The sequence below is a fragment of the Sceloporus undulatus genome, chromosome 4 (assembly GCF_019175285.1).
Source record: "Sceloporus undulatus isolate JIND9_A2432 ecotype Alabama chromosome 4, SceUnd_v1.1, whole genome shotgun sequence".
Lineage (NCBI taxonomy): Eukaryota > Metazoa > Chordata > Lepidosauria > Squamata > Phrynosomatidae > Sceloporus > Sceloporus undulatus.
In genome coordinates this window covers 129,441,333-129,466,695 of record NC_056525.1, presented here as the reverse complement: position 1 = coordinate 129,466,695, position 25,363 = coordinate 129,441,333, and the positions used below count along the sequence as shown (strand labels likewise).

The window sequence follows — 25,363 nt, the reverse complement described above, 5'->3', positions numbered from 1 at the left end:
GAGAAATGTGTCCTAAGTTATGTGAAACAAGAAATAAGGTGAGGAATTGAGAACAGTCAACTTCTTTCATGACCCCCTCCCCTTCTGTATAAAAATAACACTTTTCACTGTTTATGGGCAACCCACAGTCTCTATGCAATTGGAAAGCTCCTGTGTCCAAGCTGCCAAATCCTCCTTCCCCACTAAGTTTCTTTCCACTGCATGTGGGGATAACACTTTTCATGTACCTTCTCCCCAGCAGAATTGGGTTTAGTAGGCCAGTGACATCATTTAGTGACCCAATTAAGGATGCAAAAGAGTTAGTAAAGGAATTTAAAAAATGAATCAGTATCTGGGTTAAAAATAAATAAGAATAAAATGTCAATATTAATAAAAAACTTAAACATAGCAGAAGTGGCAGAGTTGAAGGAAAATACTGGCTACAAAATCAATTTTAAAAGTGAAATATTTGAGCATCTTAATTACTAACAAAAATTCTGACTTATTTGTAAACAATTATGACAAACTATGGGGAAAAATAAAGTAAGACCTTAAAAAGTGGAGAAATTTAAAACTATCTCTCCTAAGCAAAATACCAGCAATCAAATTGAATGTCTTCCTGAAGTTTCTCTTTTTGTTTCAGACCATCCCAATTATAAAAAATGAACTCCCATTTAAAGAATGGCAGAAGGAAATTTCATGTTTTATTTGGAATGGGAAGAAAGCGAGAATTAAATTGAAATACTTGCAGGACAGTAAAGAAAGAGGGGGACTAGCTCTACTAAATCTCAAACTATACTACGAAGCATCTTGTATAACATGAGTTAAAGAGTGATTGATCTTAAAAGATAAAGATTTGCTAAACTTAGAAGGTGTGAATTTGAGATTTGGTTGGCATGCTTAATTTTTCTACAATAAAGAAAGATTAAATCGTGAATTCAATAATTATTTTGTGCAAAGCTCTCTAATGAAAGTCTGGAATAATATAAGAGGATAATTTGTTTTAAGATTCCCCTATGGACTTCCTCTCATGAGGCATTATTTTCTTTTAGTTACCAGAAGCCTGGAGAATGGATTAAATATAAAGACTTACTTTTAGAAAATGATAATGAGTTTAAAATCAAAACGTTGGCAGAGCTTCGAGATGAAGGTCTTGACTGCGCTTGGTTTTTTTTATAGAAAGATAAGGGAAGGATATCTAATGGATACTAAGGTTGAAGGTATTGGAAAGAGCAAAACAGAAATAGAGAGGGAGATAATGTCAAATAAAGGAGCTTTATTATCTAGGGTATACAAATGTATTTTGAAGATATTTACAGAAGAGGAAGTGATAAAGGAAAACATGGTTATATGGTCCCAAAATGTTTGTTTTACTCTTGAATTAGCACAATGAGAAATAACATAGGAAAAGAGACTCACTTATACATATATTCAAAATGTGAAAGAGAGTTATTATAAGATTTTGTTTAGGTGGTATTTAACCCCTGAAAAAATGAGCAAAATGTACAGGAACTGTAATAATTCATGTTGGAAGTGTGGTAAGGAGAGGGAATCAATTTTTTATATGTCACCTGATATATGGTGTCACTCAGCCCTCGTTGACCTCTTCCCATTCCACACAGTGCAGAATTCTTAGAAATGTTTTTTGTTTTGGGTTTTGGTTATTGTTTTTAAAGGACACTTATAAAGTGGAAGGAAGAACAGATTATAAAAGAACAGGTTATTTGTATACTCATACAGATGAGTAATCCAGGAATGTTAAAATTCACAGTGAGCTATACCACACCAGGGATTGCATAAAAAGAAAACACCTTTTCTCAGGTATGTTTAAAGGAATAGTAAGGATAAGTAAATTCTCTGGTGAGTAAAATTGATATATTATCAATGGGAGATAAAGAGAAGGCAGAAATACTCAGCTGCTTTATCTTCTCTCAGAAGGGCAACTGTGTGCACACTTGCATAATTAACTTGACTGGCAAAGACAAAATTGGAGTTCAAGAACTAATACAGTGCACTCACGTTATATGTAGGTGCACTTTACGCGGTCTTGAGCATACGCACTCAAGCCGCGGGGCACATGCGGGGCACAAGGGGCGACGCATCCCATTCAAATGAATGGGCGCACTCGCCCGTGGCGCCCCGCACACCACCGCGCCCGAGCCCCCATTGTTTCCAATGGAGCTCGAGCATAGGCGGAATTCGCCTTACACGGCGGGGTCCGGAACGTATCTCCTTGTAAGGCAAGGGCGGACTGTAAATAACTAATAGTAGTAATAATAATAATAATAAACTAGATTCCTTATATAAATTCAAGCTGTATGAATTGTGTGGTAGTGTGTTTAGAAGCTTGTTCAGGTAGTCTCTGAGCAATTCTGGAGGGAGGGCTCTTCAGTTAGAGGGCACCATGCAACTCTTCTTCTCTGAAGATGCCAGCCACAGATGCTGGCAAAACGTCAGGAAGAAATTCTGCTAGAACATGGCCACATAGCCCGAAAAACCCACAAAAAGCTATGGATGCCGGCCATGAAAGCCTTCGGCTTCACAACTCTTCTATCTTTTTCTACTGAATGGATTTTCTGGGGTGAGGAAAAAGATTAAAGTAGTGGTAGTACAAGGGAGAGTTATAGTGGAAGACAAAGACCCTGTAAAATTCAATGAAGGAGGCAAAGCAATTATGTGTTAATGAGGCTGTCATATTTGAGAAATCCTGGCAATTATGTGAAGTGCCACATGAATGGAGACAGGCATTCTCCAAATCTTCAAATGGAGATGATGATTATTATTATTATTTATATAGCGCTGTAGATTTGCACAGTGCTGTACATAAAAAATAAATATATAAGAGTAAGCCTGCTTATGCCGTACAATCTAAGAAATAATAGGATAATACATATAAAATACATAGCAATACAGGAAACGGTTCAATAAAACAGGCAACAAAAGAACATCAAATAGCAAATGATAATCACACAATGCCTGGGAACGTTTCTCTGAACAGGATGGTCTTCAACTCCATTTTGAAGCTGGTTAATGAAGTGATGGCCCTTGCTCACGGGGGAAGAAGGTTCCAGGAGGGAGGGGCAGCAAGTGAAAAGGGGCGAATCCTAGATGGGGCAGAGGAAATCCTGGGCTGGGACAGCCGACCTTGACTACCAGAATGGAGGGCCCAAGCGGGAAGGTGAGGAGAAAGAAGGTCTGATAAATAAGGAGGGGCCAGCCCATGGAGGGCTTTAAACATCGACAGCAGGAGCTTATATTGAATACGGAAAGGGAGGGGGAGCCAGTGAAGGGATGCCAACAAAGGAGAGATATGGTCAGAGCGGTGGGCGGATGTGATAATGCGTGCAGCTGAATGCTGGACAGAAATTAAAGGACGGAGGTGAGAAAGAGGAAGCCCAGCCAGGAGGATGTTACAGTAATCAAGTCGTGATACCGCTAGGGCATGGATCAGAATCTTGGCAGTAGATGTGGAGAGATATGGTAGGATTTTGGCAATATTGTATAAAAAGAATCTACAAGCCTTGGCTATGGTCTGGATCTGAGGGATACACAACAGAGAAGAATCAAAGATAAAACCAAGACTGTGGGCTTGCTGGACTGGTTGAATAGAAATGTTGTCCACAGAGACAGGAAAGGAGTGTTGAAGGGTGGACTTAGGAGGAAAGACAAGAAGCTCCGTCTTGGACATGTTGAGCTTCAAACGCCAATGGCACATCCACCTCAAGACAGCTGTGAGACAAGACGAAACTTGCTGTTCAAGCCTTGAAGAAAGGTCAGGGGTGGAAAGATAAAACTGGGTGTCATCAGAATAAAGATGGTAGGAAAAACCAAAAGAGCTAATGAGTTTACCTAAGGACAGTGCGTAGAGAGAAAACAGAAGGGGACCCAGAACAGAGCCCTGGGGAACTCCAACAGATAAAGGAACAGAGGACGAAGTCTGACCGCCTGTGACCACTGCAAAAGATCTGCCTGACAAATAAGATCTAAACCAGTCAAGAACAGAGTCTGAGAACCCAAGGTCAGAAAGTATATCCACTAGAAGACAGTGATCAGTGGTGTCAAAGGCTGCAGACAAATCAAGAAGGATGAGAACAGAATAAAGGCCATTAGCCTTGGCCCGTAAAAGGTCATTTGAGATCTTAGTGAGAGCTGTCTCTGTGGAAAGCCATGGGCGGAAACCAGACTGGAAGGGATCGAGAATGGAGTTGGCTTCAAGAAACTCAGTGAGAATAAACAACCTGTTCCAAAACCTTAGACAGAAAAGGAAGAAGAGAAATCGGACGATAGCTAAACAAAGAGGAGGGGTCAAGAGAGGTTTTTTTTCAGAATTGGGGAAATGGAGAATTGGAGCATGTGTGAAGTCCGAGGGGAAGGAGCCTGTAGAAAGAGAGAGCTTGAAGATATGGAGAAGCGAGGACAGAAAAGAGGGAGCTATAGAAATTAGAAGACGAGTAGGAGAACAAGTTGCAGGTTTGGAAGAGTTCAGAAGTGCAGTGAGTTCATCCAAAGAAGCAGGAGGAAATACAGAAAAAAATTTAGGCGAGGGCGATAGAAGATTATGACCAGAAGAAGAATCGGAAGGGACTATCTCAGAGCGAATAGTGGTAATCTTTGAGCCGAAATAATTAGCGAAGTCATTAGGAGAGAATGATGAAGAGACAGTAGGAGAGGGAGGTTTAAGCAAAGTGTTGAAGGTGGAGAACAAACTATGTGGGTGCCTCTCATTGGCGGAGAACAAATTTGTAATGAATAAAATCAGCCCACTGTTTGGACTTTTTCCAAAGACGTTTGGCCGCTCTAGAGCAGGACCAGGGAAACTTAACAATGGGGGTAAGCCAGGGCTGAGGACTAGTCATAGAGGAAGAAGTGCGTACAGAGACAGGGGCAAAGCTGTCAAGAGTCAAGGAAAGAGTGGGTTTAAATAAAGACATTGCTGAATCAGCAGAATCCCCAAGTTTTAGGGAAGTGAGAGATGAATCCAGGGTCTGACCAAGATTATTAGAGTTAACAGATTGAAGATCACAAAAATAGCGTTGAACAGTGTGATGAGGAGGTGGAGTATAAGTAAGAGCAAATGAGATTAAATGATGATCAGATAGTGGAAAGTCAAGTGCCAGGTCGTCAGAAATGACGCAGTTTGCAGCAAGAACTAGGTCAAGACAGTGACTGAGAGAATGAGTTGAAGAGTTGGAATGTGGTTGGAGGCCAGAAGAAGCTAGGAGAGAGTTGAAGCGAGATGTTGTAGGGTTATTGGAATCATCAACATGGATCAATATGAATCATCACCTAGGATCAAAGTGGGGGCTGAATCTGAAAGATCATCTCCATCTTCAAAATACAGTGAAAAGGAAGATCATAACTGTATTCTGATATCAAGAAAGATATAACAGATTATAATACGGTAGGGATGTTGATAATAGTGTCTACCGAACCCAGAATAATAATAACAATAACAATAATAATAGGATTTATTTATATGCCGCCCAATCACTGGGAATCCAGTGAATTTGTCAAGGTTAAATCTGATCCAAATTAATTTTATTTCCTTTTTTAAAAACCAAGTATTGGAAAGACTAATAGTTTATGTAAGAAAGGAGTGTGCTAACTAGTTCAATGTGACACATGAAGATGTGTCACATCCATCTGGCTAGCACACTCCTTCCTTACATAAACTACTAGTTTAGTGGATTGTAGAAGTATAGATATAATTTACCATGACTTCAGCAATGCATTTCACAAACTTCCTCTTGATATTTTGGACTGTGGCTAAGAAACAGATTATAATGATGTTAGGTAGTTTCACAGCTGGCTGCTCAATTTGCTTGTGAGTGGTTTGTTATTAAATTGAACATCCTTTTTAAATGCAGATTTTTTCCAAAGCCTGATACTATTCATTGTTGTTGTTGTTATATTAGATGAGTGGGTGAAGGGAATATTTATCAGATTGCAGAACAGTTTTCCAGCCAGTAGTGAATGTATTTATTAACATCAACACATTTTATGCCCCCCCCCCCATTTTCAGTCTGTGCAAAACTGTTGGATTTTACATCTGCATTTATGCATACTGGACAAAAATAAGTAAAGTTGTCACCTCTTTGTTTCTGAGCAATTTCTTTTTTAAAAAATTTATTAAAGATTTAAAATACAAACATTTGCATATCTACAATGTTCAAACACATATACACATAAAAAAACAGAAACATAACATTGGACGTTACTTCTTAACCGATGATTTGGTTTATTTTCTATAGATTCTTTCCAATTATATATTATTGATTATAGAGCTTCTTCCTTTCTTTCTTTATCAACTTTCTGAAATTATATTAATATATTATTTGAAAGACCTTAGAATCCGCTTTAACTAATCTTAAACTGAACAGCAATTCAAATTAATACTATAATTAATAAATTCCTTCTGCTTAAATTATACATTCTTCTTACTCAACCCCCATAGAAATTATTTTCCCCCATTTTTCTTGAAAGAAATCTATTATTTTTTCCCAGTCTTCTTTGTACTTTTTTCTAATTATAATTCTTTATTGATTTAAAATGAAATTACACATATATCATTCATACTAAAGTAAACAAAAATATGGAGTAATTAATGTCTGAGTCCATATAGTTTCTTAATATCATTTATAATTCCTCTTGATCTTCAAAGCTCTTCATCATAGATACTTAAATCTTCTTCCACATATGTTTAAATCTCAGGAATATCAGTATATGCACTACCATCTATGTAGTAGGTTGTCAGATTGGCACTCACTTCTTTTTTCTAAACAGTCAAACATTTTCCCCCATTGTCTAACCTTATATTAAATCTTTCTACTTTCTTTCTTTTCTACAATCATGCAGTCATACTAACAAGATTCACTACATACATTCAACTCCCACCACCTTGGATTAGAATAACTGTGTACTCTCTTATATCCAGTTATCCTATTTTCCTAAACCCTCAAATATAGCTCAGGCATTATATATATCCAGGGAATATAAGTGAGAACATCTAACAAAAAATTAATATATAGATTAAAGTAGAAAGTATATGTGGATAACAGTTATTTATTCTCTTAACCCCTATTATCCAGTGAATCCAATCTAACAGGTTGAGTTTCTAAAATCTGAATTACGAATTATCGCTTATCTAATCACTAGACTAACCCTGAAACTTAGTTCTGAAATTTATATAATCCTAACCTTCTTATACATAAAGTCTCAGTATATAATCAATAAATCTCCCTATTTCTCCCTGATATAACCTATGACTTTATCCAAGTCTTCTAGTATTGTCTCTCTGGATTTATTAGCCAATGCATTAGATAATTTGTCCATCTGTAATAAATCATATAAATAGTTAATCCATTCTTCAAACAAGGGTATATCTTTTATTTTCCATTTTTTCACATATAGAATCTTGGCAGCTGCTAACATGTATCTCAGTATTTTTCCGCATTTTTTCTCTAGACTATCATCAAACATATTGAGCAAAATAATTTCTGGGGATCTTTGTAAATCAGTTCCATGAATAATATTTATCTATATTATAGTTTTCCAGAATCTTTGGTCACATGACCACCAGCAATGGAAATAGGATCCTGGGGCGGATCCACATTTCCAACAGAGAATACTTATATCATTATATATTTTGGTTAATTTTGTTGGTGTTAGATACCACCTCAAATATATTTTAAGCCAGTTCTCTTTCAGGCTTTGTGCAGCTGCAAAGTTTAAATTTCTAACCCAAGCTTTTTCCCACTGATCTAAATTAACTGAATGACCCACATCTTTAGCCCATTTAATAATTAATTCTTTATCTCTTATTCTATGTCCCAAGACAATAGTTTTTATATAGTTTTCCAATCAGCCCTCTTTTATGTTCTTTCACATCTAGAATTTCTTCCAATTCTGATTTTTTTCTTCACTGTCCCCCATTCTTTTATGTCCACATGTGTTCTCTCCTGAATTTGCCAATATTTAAACCAATTTAAATTGAAACCCTCCTGTTTTAACTCTGCATGTGTTTTTAAAACAAATTTACTATCTTTAATTCTTAACAAATCTCTATATTTAATCCAATTTCCTTCTCTATGCATCTCTTTTCTATATAGGACTTCTAAGGGAGATGCCCATGTAGGTAAACTGACTATAATTGGCATAAACCACAACTGTCATCCTTCTGCCTGGGAGGGAGTGAATAGGCTGGCCCAGCTCCATCAGGGGCTAGCCTGAAGATAGAGGCTCCTCCCTCCATAACTGTCACCCTTCGGCCTGGGGGGGGAGGGAATAGGCTGGCTCAGCTCCACCAGGGCTAGCCTGAAAAAGAAGAGCCCTCCCTCTAGTCCATCTGCCTTGGTCCAGGCATCAGAGGGAGAGAAGAACCACTGGACTGCATCCCCTTCCCCACCACCATTCCCTTCTCCTTTTGTGTCGTGTCTTTTAGATTGTAAGCCTGAAGGCAGGGAACCATCTTATTAAAAATAATAATTGTAAGCCGCTCTGAGCCATTAGGGCTGAAGGGTGAGGTATAAATAAATAAATAAATAAATAAATAAATCTGTTTTTATATCTTTTCCAAATGTAAAGAATTTCTAATACAGTGGTCATTAATGGCATAATTTGCTTTTTGTTTATCATATAAAAAAAGGCATGTAGACCAAATATGAGTCCTTCCCCTTCTAATTCTAATAATTTTCTGTCTGCCAGGGTTAACTAATCTTTAATCCAATTTAGGCAATTTGCCTCATTATATTTTTATATTTAGGACCGCCAAACCTCCCCTCTCTTTTGCGTCTTGCATAACTTTAAGCTTGACTCTGGGTTTGTTTGTTTTCCTTCCCATGTAAATCGCATAAGATCTCTTTGCCAGATCATAAAGCTTTATCTGGGATTCTGATGGGTATCGTCTGAAAAAGAAAAAGGATTTTTGGAATAGTACTCATTTTAAAGGCTGGAATTTTGCCTAGTATGGATAAGTGTAATCTATGCCATTTTACAAAATCATCTTTTATCTTCTTCCACATCTTCCCATAATTATTATCAAATAATTCATTTGTTCTATCCATCACCACAACAGTCTTCTTTATACTTGTGTGAAGTATTATTTTTTATTCTTCTCGAGAGTTTGTTCATCTCCATAAGGTCCAACATCTTAAATGTCCATTCTTCCATTGTCAGCATTTCTTTCTTCTTCCACTTTTTGGCATAAACTAATCTGGCTGCTGATAATATGTAAAATAAAATTTTACCAAATTTTGTCTCAACTGATTCTTCTATCATGTTTAAAAGGAAAACATCTGGAGTAAATCTTAAATCATTCATTTTTGTGGCTTTCTTAGTTTCAAAATAAATTTGTTTCCAAAATATTACAGCTTTTTCACAAGTCCACCACATATGAAAAATTGATTGCCTCCCCTTACCACACTTCCAACATAAATTACTACAGTTCCTGTATATTTTACTCATTTTTTCGGAGACTAAATACCACCCAAAGAAAATCTTATAATAACTCTCTTTCACATTTTGACTACATGTATAATTGAGTCTCTTTTTCCATGTTATTTCCCATTGTGCTAATTCAAGAGTAAAACAAAAATTTCGGGACTTTAGTTTTGTACTCCACTCCTTTGATTTTAATCCCCTTAATGTTTTGATTTCTTCTTATATTCTGTAACAAAGCTTCCATAACAATTACAAATAATAACGGCGAGAGGGGGCAGCCTTGCCTTGTCCCTTTGCCTATTCTTATTATCTCCATTCTCTCCCCATTAATAGTCAGCCTAGCTCTTTGATCTTGATAGACTGCTTTAAGCCAATTAAGAAATCTACCCTCCCATCTCCATCTTCTCTAATACATTAAATAATAGTTCCCATGCAACAATGTCAAAAGCTTTCCCAATATCAAAGAAAAAAACAACCAATTTCCTTTCATTATGCACTTCATGAAATTCAATCAAGTCTACAATATGTATAATAATAATAATAATAATAATAATAATTTATTTATTTATTTATTTATTTATTTGTATCCCACCTCTCCCTGTATTGGATCGAGGTGGGTAACAACAAACATAAGAACAATAAAAATACAACACAACAAGCCACAAGTAAAAACATAGCAATAAAAAAACATAGTCTAATATTGTCTTCAATGTATCTTTTGAGGATAAAACCTCTTTGATCATTATGTATTATAGATATTAATGGGGTTTTTTTTCAATCTTTCTGCCAGGATGCTAGCAAACAGCTTATAGTCACTATTTAGTAATTAGATTGGTCTATAATTATTCATTAATAAGGGATCTCTTTCTTCTTTAGCTGTAAGCATGATTATCACTTCTTTCCAGGTCTGAGGAAATTGCTCGTCCTTTATACTGTTCATAACCTCTTTCAAAGGTTCCACTAGTTCTTCTTGTAGTGATTTATAATATAGAGCAAGAAAGCCATCCGGGCCAAGAGCTTTTCCAATTTTTCCATTTTTAATAGCTTTTATCACTTCTGATGTAGATAGGTTGATTCAAATAGATTCTTTGCCCTTCATTTATTTTTAACAAATTCATGGCCTCAAGATATTGATGTATTTTATTTGTATTTTTTGTGGGTTTTTCGGGCTATGTGACCATGTTCTTCAGAGAACGCTTGCCTGGAATGCCAGCCACCGATGCCAGCCACAGATGCTGGCAAAACTTCAGGAAGAAACTCTTCTAGAACATGGCAACATAGCCCAAAAAACCCACAAAAAACTATGGATGCCAGCCATGAAAGCCTTCGACTTCATATTTTATTTGTATCTATAACTTGTTGACAATACAATTTACTGAAAAATTTATAGAATGCTTTCCTGGTTTTACTTTGTTCTGTGTATATAAATTTACCTTCTTGAATCTTATTTATTTTTTCTCTCTCTTTTCTCTCTTAACTTAAAGGCCATCCCCTGGTTTGTTAGCGTATTGAAATGTCTTGGACCTTATATATTTTAATTTCCTTTCTATGTCCTCTGTTAACAATAATAATATTTGCTTTCGTAAGATTTTAAGTTTATTAATCAACTTTACCCTTGAGGGGTTTTCTTGTAGCGCTTCCTCTTTTTTCCTCAGTTCCTCTGTGATGTATTGCAGCTTTTGATTCTGTTTTTTTCTTGTAGTCATAATTTTGTTTAATAAAACAACACTCATCATAGCTTTCGAAGCTTCCCACGTTACTATTTTGCTTGTTCCTTTTCCATCATTCTCTTCAAAATACCATTTTAGTGTTTGCTTAGCTTCTTCTAATATTTTAGAGTTTTGTAATAATTTACCATTGAGAGACCAATTATATTTCTTGTTTGACTTTCTTAATTTCAAAATAATAGGGTTATGATCCGAAAGGGATTTGGGGGTGTTATCTACTTTCTCTATTTGAGTACAGAGAGTTTTCGACACTAAAGAAATAAAATAAAAAACAATCCTTGAGAATGTTTTGTGTCTTTCAGAGAAGAAAATAAAATCCTTTGCCTTTCCATAAATGTGTCTCCAAATGTCTACTAAGCCATAATGTTCCATTAATCTGAAAAAAGTCTGAGTTAGGTTTCCTTGGTTCCCCCCCCCCCACTTCTTTAAATTTCCCCCCCCCCCCTTACCTAAGCCCGGACTTAAACAGCATTCCAATTCCGCAACATAATTATTGTTTGATAAATTTGGCTAGTATGCTAAATAATTTCTGATAGTACTTTCCCCTTTTCTCTTGGGGTCCACATATACCCACTAGTAAAAAAAATTGATTCTGTAAAACTCTACAGCTTCTCAGTTTTAAAAGCAAAGTCGGCAGAGGCACTTGTAGCCTAAAAAGGTGTCTGTTTGTGGCTTGGCTCTCTTGGCTTCCTTCATTTCCCTCCATCTTTCCTTGGAATCTACCCTTCAGTTTATCCAAAGAAGAAGATTTGGGAGCAGGCAACAAGGCTCTATGAGGATCGCTTGAACTCCCTATGCCAAGAGGGTCTTGTCCTCCGAAAAAACCTTGAAAATTCCCTTGTCTTTGGGAGGAAAAATGCCACTAAACGGGAGGTTTTGGCTTCCAAAATGCTCCCCGTGCCTCCATTTGCTGACCAAAAGATTTCTTTTTTAAAAAACTGGGTTTCCCATTACATATATTCCTTAACATATAGATTATATTATAACATTTGATAGAATCATAGAATCATAGAGCTGGAAGAGACCACACGGGCCATCCAATCCAACCCCCCTGCTATGCAGGAAATCACAATCAAAGCACCAGCAGCAGATGGCCATCCACCTTCTGTGTAATACTTCCAAAAAAGGAGACTCCACCACACTCCAAGGGAGTGTCTTCCACTGTCAAACAGCTCTTACTGTCAGGACATTCCTCCATTGCTCTGGGTCTTATTCTCTGGAGCAGCAAAAAAACCAAGCTTGCTCCATCCTCAATATGACATCCCTTCAAATATTTAAACGGGTCTATTATATCGTAACTCCTCATAGGGGATGCTTTCCAGACCGTTCACCAATTTGGTCGCGCTCCTCTGGACATGCGCCAACTTGTCAATATCCTTTTTGAATTGTGGTGCCCAGAATTGTAAACAGTATTCCCAGTCAGGTGAGGCCTAAGCAAATCAGAGTAGCGTGGTACTATCACATCCCTCCATCTAGACACTACTATTGCTGCAGCCTAGAATCACATTGACTTTTTTAGCTGACACATCATACTATTGACTCTTGTTCAACTTGTTGTCTACTAGGATTCCTAGATCCCTTCCACATGTAGTGTTGTTAATCCAGGTGACTCCTATCCTATATCCTACATCTCTGCATTTCATTTTTTCAGTCTCAGTGTAGTACCTGACATTTCTCCCTGTTAAACTTAACTTTGTTAGTTCTAGCCCAGCTTTCTAATCTATTATGAATTTTGATCCTGTCCTCTGGGTTGTTAGCTACTCCTCCTAGTCTGGTGTCATCTGTAAATTTCATAAGCATATTCCTTCATCCAAGTTATTGATAAAGTTGTTGACTAGCACTGGGCCCAGGACAGACCCCTGTGGCACCCCACTAGTCATTTCTCTCCAGGATGAAGAGACATTGCTTAGCACCCTTAGGGTTCAGCAGGTCAACCAATTGTCTAGCCCACATTTTACTAGCTTGTCTAGCCCACATTTTACTAGCTTGTCTAGCCCACATTTCACTAGCGTGTTTGTAAGAAAATGATAGGGGCCTTGTCAAAGTACTGAAATCAAGATATTCTACATCCACAGTATTCCCTTCATCTACCAAGAAGGCAATTTTATCAAAGAGATAAGGTTGATCTAGCATGACTTATTTTTGAGAAACCTATGGGCACATATAGACAGGCCAAAATAAAGCTGCTTAGGGTCACTTTAGAGATATGCTGTTTAAATTATGCATGCACCCTAAGAGACCACGAGCCACACTAAAACCACACTCAAGTCCTTAGACATAGGCCTGCAAAATTTGATTTCTTGTCTTTTGATGAGGTGAGTTCCATCATCCTTAATGTTAGCAGGAGGGCATTTATGCTGGGTTTATAGAGTATGGTTATCGGAGCACAGTCTAGCATTCAGCTCTCCCCCAGGATTACAAATGAAGTTGGATTCTGGAATATATCAGCAAAGTGCTGGGTTAAACTGGGTTAGCACTGCCGTGGCACATGTTTTAAATGTGAGAAGAGACTTTGTTTTGGCATGTACAGTGGTGGAAACCAGGACTCTCAAGACTCCCCTTGCTCTTCCATGATTTCTCCCAGGCTCTGCTGCTTGAAAATGCATGAAAACCATTCAGTTCCAGATATTTAGCAGCCCATGTTTCCTGGATCAGTAAAATATAATATTGGGCAAGGAAGTCAGTGAAACGGAGATCTCTGTTAAATGTGTGCCACCTAGCGATGTTCCATGTCATAAGGGCAATCTTATGCTGGTTGGTTAATTGTCAAGTGGTTGCTCTACAGGTTGCAGGATGGGTGTGTGAATCTATCTGTTATCAACAAAGATCAATCTTGGGAAAAGAAATTGCTCTAACATATAAAACCACACCATTTTTCTTACTTTGACCTAAAGAACTAAATTCTTCTCCAAGGGGTTAAGCAGATTGCCCCAACAGGGTGGCTTGAAGCTGCCCCTGAGAGAGCTGGGTTGGGGCCATGGCAACCACACGCTGCAGCTCCAATCTGCCTTTTTGCCAGCCCAAAAAGCTCCTTTTTGAGCTGGCAAAAAGCCCAAGTCTAGAATCCCCACACTGATATAGAGCCTCTTTATTTTCTTCAACTCCTAGTCCTTTCGAAGCCCAAGAAATATAGTATCACACAAAAAGAAGACAAGGGAAAAAAATTCCGAAACCACCAGCTTGATCCCAATAACTCAAATGTCTCAGTAAATTTAAAGCTTGTCACAAAGCCTCTCAACAGGTCCAAAGTTTTCACGTCTTCTTTTAGTACTGTAGCACTTTAATATTTTCCTTTTTCTTTAAAGTAATTTCTTTTCCTAGCTCCGTAAAGTCAAGTCTACAATTATGCCAATATTATGCCAATATCCCTTCTCCCAGCTCTCTACTTTATAGCCCCAATAAAAGGCTTTATGAGGGTTATTAGCTTCTCCCTCCTTTGCTGAGTCTTCTATGCCTCCCTTGCTGCTTGCTTCTCTTTACAGCTGCTTCGCGGCTTTTACTGCTCCAATTACTCAGCGTCTCCCTTCCAACGCCCTAACTTTGCGCTGCTTTTACACTGCTTTTACTGGCATAAGTAGACCTACTTCTCTCTCTTGTCCTCAGCATCCAAATCCGCTTTGCCAAACACCCAAAATATACAGCGAACCTCAAAAATTGGTCATTCTGGAGATAGTCCTCATCTTCATCTCCTCCACACCTTCGTTTAAAACAAAATGAAATTGAGTGTGGGCTTCATGCACGCTGCTGAAACCGAACGGCTACAGCTGTGGGAGGCAATAGCTCTTTGACCTAAACTGGAGCAGCACTATAGGAAGAGGAAATATCACTCCTCCAGAAGGCTGTGCCCACTCCTAAGGTCCCGAACGAGCTAGCTCGATACCTTCTTATCTCAAAGAAAGGTATGGACAGTTTATGGCAGTCCCGTTCCACTGAGAACCGCAGCTGCAGAGACACTGTCAGGAGCCTTCCTAACCTGCATCCTCCTGCAATGCCTTCACACCTTCAAAGTGGTGTTTTTTTTTAGAAGAATTGATTCTGACCTGATCCCTAACAGTGGGAACGCCAGGTCAGAATCGATTCTTTCTGAATTTCTGAAGGACAAATGGCAGAGGTGTGTATGTGTCCCATCCCTCCCCAGAGATGTCACTCATTCACACACACACACAGTGCTGCCTTTTGAATTTGTGGTTGTCACATGGGTGCTTTTTTTTAAAAAAAAGTTAATTGATGAATCAATAGATTGATCTTGCAACTACTTAGAAAAGCAAGTAGTTGCTAAGCCATTTTATCGGTTTATCACTTAATTTTTTAAAAAAAACCTTGCTGTGTTCCCCATCCTCCTTCTCCCAAGGTTCTTTCCTTCCTTCCTTCCTTCCTTCCTCCTTTCTTCTCCCAGCAGCCTGAGCCACTTGCATCTGGGCAGAGGGGAGCATGCACATCCACCCACCCACACACACACACACACACTCCTCCTCTTCCTGAGAACCTTCTTTCCTTTCTCCGCTTCCTTCCTCCTTCTTTCCTCCTTCCTGCCTTCCTCTTTCCTCCTTTCTTCCCCCATGGCTCTGGCCACAGCAGCAGCAGTAACTCTCAGGCTGGGATCCAGGAGGGAAGCGGGGGAGGGAGGCTTTGCTGGCTGACAGCTGGGTCATCACATCACCCTGGAGTGCACCTCTCTCTGCCTGAGGATTCCCCTCCCAGGGAAGGAGAAGTAGCAAAAGGGAAAGGAAGGGAGAGAAAGAATGGGGCAGAAAGGAGGGAGCACCAGAGACACAAGCAAGCCTTCCTGCACCTTTCCTCCTCTCGCTTCTTCCCGCTCCTTCAGTGGCTTCTCTCTCTCTCTCCCTTCCTTTCTTCCTCCTCCTGCTGTTCTGATCGACATATGAAACTGCACAAATGGGAACAAGAATTGTGCCACAAAAAAAACCACGCTTACTCTGGAGTAAGGAAAAATCTTGTTGTAGTGGGAACAAGGGGCATTTTGGGATCGATTTCTGACACGCAGCCAAGCTGAATCAGAAATCAAGTCATCCTACTTGAGCCCATAGAGTTGGAAGAGACCACAAGGGCCAGTACAATCCCCTGCCATGCAGAAATAAAAGCACTCCTGACAGATGGCCATCTAGCTTCTGGCTAGTTGAAGGGAGAAGATCTGAGAATAAGGATTTAGCCTGTGTTAAATGGAGTTACACTCCCTCTGAACATTCAGGTTCACAGTTGGTTTTTGCTCCTGGATTCAGCACTGAGCCTGGAGGCCCAGATTTCAATGACAACCAGGAACATTTTTGCACATTTTAAAGTCCTGCACCAACTGTGCCCATTCCTGGAGAAGTTTGATCTGGCCACAGTAGCTCATGTCTCACCTATAGTTAGTGACATCACTACAGGCAGCAATATATTGGGGATGATTTTGGTCTAGATCGTCTTCATTGAAACGGTTGTTGAACTCGGTGTAATGTACACTCCATTTGTATTACAATACATGGCTATAGTAATATACATGGAGAGGCTTCAGTTCACACAAAGAGCTGCAACCAGATTTTTTCCCTGGAGCTGAATACATGGAGCACACAACTCTCTTATTGCAAAGGTTTCTCTAGATGCTGGTTAGTTTCCAGACACAATTCAAAGTATTTGTGTATGACAGAAGCACTATGATTCTTTGATCTGAGCTATTTGAATGACTGTATCTCCCTATCTGAGCTCTATGTTTATTGTGAGTGACCCTTTTCTCTACTCCAAGTTTGTTTGGTGGAAACAAGGGACAAAATGACTGTTCACAGACTATGGAACTACTCTCTAAGGAGGCTAGAATGCCTTCCTCCTTGCTCCCCTTCTGACAGCAAGTAAAAACTTCCTTACTCATCAGGCTTTTTGGAATTGACTATGATAGGCTTTTAGCAGTGTGTTTCGGTTGTTGTTTTTCGTTGTTGTTGTGATTGTTGATTATTCAAGTTGTTTCAACTTATGGTGACCCCTCAAGGCAACATATGTGGCTCAGCCAAGGTCATCCAGTGAATTTCCATTACTGATGTTTTTAATGGTTTTTAAGATGTATTCATTATAATAACATGTAAGCTGTCTTGAGTCTAATTATTGGTGTAATGTATAAGCCATGGATCTCAATTCTGACAGAAAATTTCATAACACATAAAGATATGTTTTGAATCCTTAGCATCTTGAGCATTGCTAAAGCTAATATCTGAGAGCTACTAGAAGTCAGTTCAAGTGTTTTTAAAAAAATAATATGAGCAGTGGCTATTGTGCATAGAATCCTTCGATATGATTGGGAACCCTGACATAGTTCTATGCATGGAGAGGTTCTATGCATAGAAGAGTCTTTCCTCTTCAAACTCTCACTCTCCACACATGGAGATCTGCATGGAGAACACACATAGGAGATTTTCACATGGGGAAAAGTGATGTGAGCATAGCAGCATTATCCCGCAAATAAAGAGGAATTCTAGCACTGCTTTTCTTTCATGGGAAAATCCTGTGAATAAAAAGTGGTGCTAGTTCTTCTTTATTCATAGGATAATGACATGATTATCATGATGTCACTTGACATAATCTGAAAATCTTTCCGCAATTGCACAATAATGACAGGAGCATCCTGCTATGTTCCTGTCATTTTTCCCCATACTCCATAATCCATACACTCCTCACGTGTTCAGATTAAATCTTTTTTATTGTCCGCATGGAGTTTCATTCCCATTTTATGCTGGTCATTTGAGAAGAGTATTGCCATGAGGGTGTTTTTTTTAAAGAGAGATTTCCCTGTAGCAGGTAAAGAATCTGTGAATTAGCCTTTCAGGTGGCGGTTACATAAAATCTGAGTCAAGAAGCACCACTGAGAGCAATTTTATTGAAGCAATAATAAGCTTGTTAGGTTGTAGTGTAACCCACACAGTTCAATTCTTACATATCCCATACTGTCACAAGCAATTTTTACTGCACATTGTCCCTTTCAAAATAAATGAGCATTGTAGAGAATCACTATTCTGTTAATGGTCTCGTATTACTTTCCAGTTCCACTACTTGTATCTGAGGAAGTAGGCTGCATTAACAAAAAGCTTATGTTCTTTTTAAAAGTAGATATTCTCACTTGAATCTGCTGAAGTTAATCTGCTAATCTGCTTAATCTTAATCTATTTAATTATCTTCTTCAGACTCATGTGACTATGTTAGGTATCATGGCTGTTAGTAAGTGGATGAGGAAAGCCTGTGCTGGGAAACCGTTGGTGCCTAAACCCATTCACTGCAAATGTGACTGATAATTTTCTCTTTGTCTCTTCTAGGCTAATGGAGGCTGGCAAGATGCTACAACTCCTTCGTCAGTGACGTCCCCTACAGAAGGCCCTGGCAGTGTTCACTCTGATACCTCCAACTGATCTTCCAGCAACTAAGCATCCCTGGCAGTTCCCACTCTGCACCAGGCAGACATGGAGCCTGAAAGGGGAGGGGTTTTCTCTCTTGTTGAAACTGTCAGGCTGGATCCAGAACTGACAGGCAAACACAACAGGAGTCTATTTCTCTTCTCCTTTTTGGAATGCTTTTTCAGCCCCTCTGGACATTTCTTTATACTCTCTTCCCTTTATTTTCTGGGTAGAAGCCACCTTTCCTTTCACCATCACCACTGCTTATCTTCCCACAGCAGAATACTTTTCAGTCTGATGAAAAATATTTCTATATTTTCATCTTTTTTCTCTCTTTAATACTCTGCAGTCTATCAGGCTCACATCTCCTTGTTTCTCTGGTGTTCTCACTACCTCTTTGCAGAAACCAGCTAAGCCCTTATTCCCCTTTGGGCACTATTTTTTCTCCATGTAAGAACAATTTTCTTTTCTCTGGTGAGTTGAATTCCAGAAATACCGTTACAGGTTGGATAAATGCAGTCCTACCTCTGCAAGGTATGCCTGCAACACACCACTGCTACTAAAAAGATCAAAAAAAAATGCTAATAAATCTACTCCTAATCATCCTGTTGTGCCTTGTATCATATCCCAGCCATATTGCCTGCCATTTCTCATCGCTGCTGTTCCACACTCCCACATAAGACTGTAAATAGCACTGTGGAGAATTATGTTATACAAAGAAAATGGACATTTGGCGCTTAGAATAAAATAATGCAAATGTGGTAAGTTTGGATACTAAGCTACCTTTGCACAATTTATTCTGGTTCCAGTATACATATTTTAAAGGTTTTGGGAATTTTTTGTACAAAACCAAGTGATATCAGCAGAAAGGAAAGTACATTCAGGCAGAGAGGAGTCATGCACAACCCATATTACCCTTTGTTTTCTGAGAGATACCTAGGCATTGCCCACATATTTTCATAAGGGTTGGGGATTTTTTTTTTTTTTTAGTGATAGCTGCTCAGAATACCATATTCTGGACAAGTTATCCAGTTCTGCACCTGCACAATGAAACTTAAGAAATGGCAAAATATCCACAACATTTGATTGCATATTTAATTTACTAATATCTGTTTTATCAAGAGAGAGAGGAAAATCAGAGCCCAGCTCCAGGAATTGAATAGTGTCGACATGCTACAGTGCATACACTTTATTTTACCATAATTATTTGACTGGGCTTGTTTGTCTTTGCACATAACTTACAGATTTGGGTATATATCCTTTTTAAAACTGTGATTATTGCCTTGATATTGAGAAACAAAATTATAGTTTGAGCTTCACATTCAAGAAATAATTTTTGTGAGGACAGGAAAAAAGCATAAGGGAAATGATTGCAGTTGGAGGAATTAATTCTGGTTCACATATTGTAACCATAGGAATTAAAAAGATACCCCTGTGACTATTGAAAATGACTATAAAAACATATTTGCATGATGGATAACCTGTTGCATGTTTTAAATGCAGTCCACCCTTAAAGCAAGATCAGGCATTTGCCACAGATGACAAAAAGGTGACAGATCTGATTTCACAGAGGTTTACTTATGAAATTTTCACAGTGGCTGAGAGAGGTCCATAGAATGTTCTTCATCGGGCATTCAAGTGTCTTGGACCAACCTTCCTCTGACCATAAGGAGGTTTTGAAATATGTCTCAAGTACTCTTTGACACCTTTGAAGGAATAAAACCTGTCTCTGTGTTATTAATGGCAACCCACAAACATAGGAGGCAGAACAACATTCAGTAATCCAACATCCTTACTTTCAGATGGAACATCTTTATCAAGGAGAGTGAGGATGTGGTTTTCAAGGTGTCTAGCTACACAAAGACAAGATTATTCAAGACAGATTACTTACATATTAACCCTTTTTAAACCAAAACATTCATCACAATCCTAATCAGGGTAGAGAAGGGTGCTTTTCCCACCCTGGCCATACAAGTGTGAAGCTTCAATCTAGTTAAGTGATCATTATAAGTACAGAATCACAGTGTGGTAGTTATCTTGTAGTGAACTATACAGATTAAAAATTATTGCATATAATTAAAGATTAAAGCCAAATGAGTCCAGTGTACTACAAAATGCAAAGGTTCATAAGAGGGTCAAAATCCACTGCAGAGCAAAAAAATTATAGGCCCAACCAAAATGTCAAATATATTGAACACATTTTCAACTTCCATAATGTTCTACACTAATCTTGGATGTTAATTAATGCAGATGGTGAAGAAAAGCTTGGTTTAAAACCATAACATCTATCTTGCAATCTTAGACTTGGGTTAGAGTTGGAAGAGATTGCAGTCTTAGTTGAATTAGGTTCTTTTAGGTTTCAGGTTATACCTAAAAATGCTAGGATAAAAAGAAACATGAGCAGGGAAGCAATCACTGATAAGCTGCTCTGATAGTCTTTTGGCTGAAGAGCAAGGTATATATTATTGTTGTTGTTGTTGTTATTATTACTACCCTATTTTTCAAGATAAAAGTCCAAGTTCCAAATGTACAACATAATTATGTCAGTATGAAGAACAGTGCAGAAGTACAGTGATTATAGCCTCTGCTACACAGGAATAAAAGCCATTTCAAAGATGTCCTGCTGGATCCTGATCTGTTTGGGAACTGGCAATGTAGCTTTATCTTCTGGCAGAGATAGCTCTTGCTGCTGTAACCTTTACACAACACATTGTAATGTACCCTTGTTATGGTTTAAATTCAGTAGTTGCCCAAATCTGTCTGTCTTAAACTCCCTTGTTACTTCTTAGATGGATTTTGAAGAAACAAGGCAGTTTTTATATTAACCAAGTTAGATATTAGTTTGTAGTGAGCTAAGAGTTTAAAAGTTAACCACATTGGGTGGTGGTTGGATGAAATGTACCCTCAAAGAATAAAGTTTGATGTTCTGTTGATAAAAAGTTATTTCGCTCCAAGCAATTGTTTCAGTTCTTAATGGAATTATTGTTGTTACAATTAATTACCTTAATTGTGCACTCTGTACCCAGTGTTTCTCTTAGCAGTATTTACATAAACCATTTTATTTTCAACTGTAATTTGTGAACAAGAGGTGTAATTCACAAGCAAAGCCCATTTAAACATTTGGGTCAATGGTGTTGTGCAGTACTACTCCTTGCTCATCTTCATTTCAAACAGATTTCTTAACTGTATAGTTTGCATGGCAAACCACAATTTTTAAGAAAAAGGTACATGGAGATGCATTTATCTGCCTGTAACAAAGTACATTTTCCTGATGTTCTGTCATGGTATGGTACTAACTCCTCAATGGAACTGGTAATAGTTCTTTGCATATCCAGATTTACTATTTTTATTATAATATTGATTATTAATAATAAGCAAAAATTGTTACCTGGCAACTGCCTTTTCTCATACACTTATACTTCTTTATTTTCTGCCCAGAAAAACCTGACTTCGATACCAAAAACAAAAAAATTAAAAACTGCAGAAACTTTTAAAAAAAAAAACTTAAAATTAAAAAAATTAAAAAATTAAGTTCTTTCAGCTTTATTAACATTTTTCATTGTTTCTTGCGACTTGTGTCTTGTTCTTTGTAGTATTGATAATAATGAACATTTGATAATGGATGTTCTTGTATATTCAGATAAAGGGGGGGGGAACCAAAAAAAGCAGCCTGAATTTAATAGTGTTTATAAGAAAAAAAAATAAAAAGTCACCCTGATAGCACGCATCAAAGGACAAATTGTTCCCATCCTGCCCTTTTTGTGACAAAAAGTGCATCATATTTGCTTAGTTTTAACACCAAACTACCTGCATTAACCCTTTTTTGTTTGTTTCAATATTTTTCCATGCATTTGTGAATTAGTTCAAGAATGGTAGAAAATTGTACAGTTGTGCACATTAATTTCCTGTTATACAATGTTTTAAAAAAAGGTGACAGTAATTCATTTTGTAAAACTTTTTTAAAAGGTTGAAATAGTGAACATAATAAGTGCACCTAATACTTTATGTTTACTAGGTTTGAAAGCCAGAAGTTACATTTCTTTTCTGTTTCGCATTCTATGAAGGGGGCTTTTGTTTTAGGACCGGTTATGCCTCACCTGAAATGAAAAGGATCTGTAAAAGAGACTTGCCTGTGCAAGTTTATTTCAAAGCAGTTTGCACAGGTGGCATGGTCCTTGGAGGGATTGGAGTTTTTGTTTCAAGTTGGTTTTGATTTGATTTGGGGGTTTTTGGTTTTAAAAACTCCCTCCCCTGCTCACTTGTTACATCTTTTTTTCCTTTTTTCAAAGTGATGTGAAAAGCTTCATTATCAAAAATTATTCTGCAAATTCCCCCCTTGAAAAAATAAATATTTGCCAGAATAGTATATGACCTTTTACACAACATAACTTTGTGTATACCTAGCTATGTGGCAGAAGTGCTAAGAAACCCAGTTACTGAATTGCAAATATATGTAACAGGACATCGGTAAGAGTGCCTGGTGCTCATTTGGACTTAGGCAATGCACATTGGTCACATCATGCATCAGCCCCATTGTTCACTGGACATCAATGTACATCAGGCACTTTGCTGGCCATGTTAACGTTACAGCAGCCCTTTACTGGATTCAGACTTTTCACATCTACATAATTCTTATTCCCACAAGCAAAAGTCCATTTATGAAGACATCATGCCTCAACAGGATTCAAGCCATTATTATTACTCTTCAGAAAACTGAATGTTGAAAACAAGACCTACAGAAATAAGCATGGAATTTGAAATGTGGGACTTTAGCAAAATATTCTGCCTGAAATTCACTTCTGCGTCAGTTCTGAAACTATTTGTAGTTAGGTAATTCTGAAGTAAACTTTTTGAGGACTGCTTGATAAAACAGTCCTCAAAAATAAATGTAATTCAGCACCCTTGGAACACTGAAGCCCTCGGTGAACAACTGTCTTTTCTTGAGAATAGAAGAAACGACAATCTTGAGACTCTAGTCCTCTGTCCTGCAAAATGAGCTCCTAACAAAATATACCACTCTTTTCAGTGTGGTTTGTTACTATATGATTTCAAGTCATTTTCAGCTTATAGCGGCCCTAAGATTGCGTAAGGTTTTCTTATCAATATTGATTCAGAAAGCGATTGCTCTGAGAGTGAGAGTGTGATTTGCCAGACAGAGGTCATCTATTAGGTTTCCATGGCCAAGTCGAGATATGTACCCTGGTCTCCCTCAAAGCATTACACCACACTGGTTTTCTAGCAAGATAGTAAGAATAACTTTTGCTCAGCACTTCCAGTTTTCTGGACCACTGTGACAAAAGCTGCTATTTACACTTTGGAGTGCAGTGGCAAGTCAATGCTGTGATGTGAGGAAATCAGTTCTGCAGTATATTAAGTAATAATGCAGATTACGAGTGTGTCTTTCCTTCACCTTATCTGGAGCTAGAGGCAGGACAGTCTAGATCAAAGGTTTTGGAGCAAACATGAGCTTTAGCACATATTTTTAGGCATTAATCAAAATTTCTGGGCTGCCAATAGCACCACATATCTACCCTGTTTATATTTATCTTTGAAGGTGGGAGCAGTAGGAAGCATGTCAGCAGTTGCTAGGCAGCCAAATTTTTCATACTTTGATCCATTTGATTTTCCCTGTGCCATCAAAATACAAATATCAGCCCACATCGCTTCCTCAGTACTGAAATGCTCATAAAAGACGGTCATATTTTAAAATAGAGTCTAACTACGTCCTGTTTAAAACTATACACTACAAAATTGTATGTTAGCCTATGACAGTTATTTGCAGATTTAATAAAAGTCAGTATTACTGCACATTCTGTGAATAATACCAGAAGAAATTTCAGTCCAGTCCAGTATGATTCCTGTATGATTTATCTCACAGCATAAAGAGAAAAATTATCTCCAATGTAGACTAAATCTCATATGTAGAAAGTGGGGAACTTTGAGGACTGTGATCAGGGTGGTTTAGACAGAATCAAATATGACTTTCTCTGGCATTGGGGAATAACACTGCTCATACAGGGATTTTCAGCATTAGGCTAATTTAGGGAAGATGGGCTGCTGATGCACAATCCAGCACCTCAAAATTGGTACTGTAAAAATATTCCCTCTTTATTTGCAATTATTGTGAAGTTTTCACATCACTCTTTCCAGCACCTCCTTGTTTTTCCCATGCAACTTTGTGTAAAGCTGCTTTAAAATATTATTAGTATTGTTATTATTGGAAACGTATTCAAACTGCATTGTTTGTTTTTAGTTGCAAGTTTTTGCTTCTTGTACAAACAACCTGCTTTATTATATTGCTTTCTCTTCTTTTGTTTTCAGTAGATAAGCCCTAGGAGGTTTCTTCTTTTTACTTACATAATTCTTTTTTGCTCTCTTAAAGAGTGGTTTTTGTGATTCTCACAAAAACTTTTCTGTTCAGTAATAATACTAAAAAGGTGTAGGTTTTACAGTCTCCTGATTTGTACTACTAATGCATATTCCAAATAAATAGTTTCTTTTGTTGCAAAAATGTGGTTTTTTTATACAGAATTTGCAGATTTAATAAAAGACAGTATTACTGCACGTTCTGTGAGTCTATCTTAATGGGAAGAAATTTCAGTCCAGCCCCATATGATCCTTGTATGATTCACCCTCTTCAAATTCTTAACACAAGTTGATAACTACGTAGCTAATAGGAAGCAAGATTACCTGTGGTCCTCCATTTCACTCTGAATCTAAAAATGAGCTCTTAATTTAATTATGCTGTAGAAACCACAGTACTCCAAATATGGTTGGAGTACTCATACTTCACCACATTGAAGAAGTGAACCTGGGGATATTTCTGCAAACAGCCATGTCTCA

The 25,363-nt window shown here is 37.9% G+C and overlaps 1 protein-coding gene across 3 annotated transcripts in view; it reads left to right on the top strand.

Moving 5' to 3' along the window:
- PBX1 (PBX homeobox 1) overlaps positions 1–25,031 on the top strand; it is a 550,595-nt gene extending 525,564 nt beyond the window's left edge. For all 3 annotated transcript variants that reach the window (XM_042463120.1, XM_042463121.1, XM_042463117.1), the window contains one exon: positions 18,443–25,031. In XM_042463120.1, the coding sequence (XP_042319054.1) occupies positions 18,443–18,535 (93 nt within the window). In that variant the 3' untranslated portion in view covers positions 18,536–25,031. The remainder of the gene's footprint in view (positions 1–18,442) is intronic.
- The last annotated feature ends 332 nt before the right edge of the window (positions 25,032–25,363 follow it).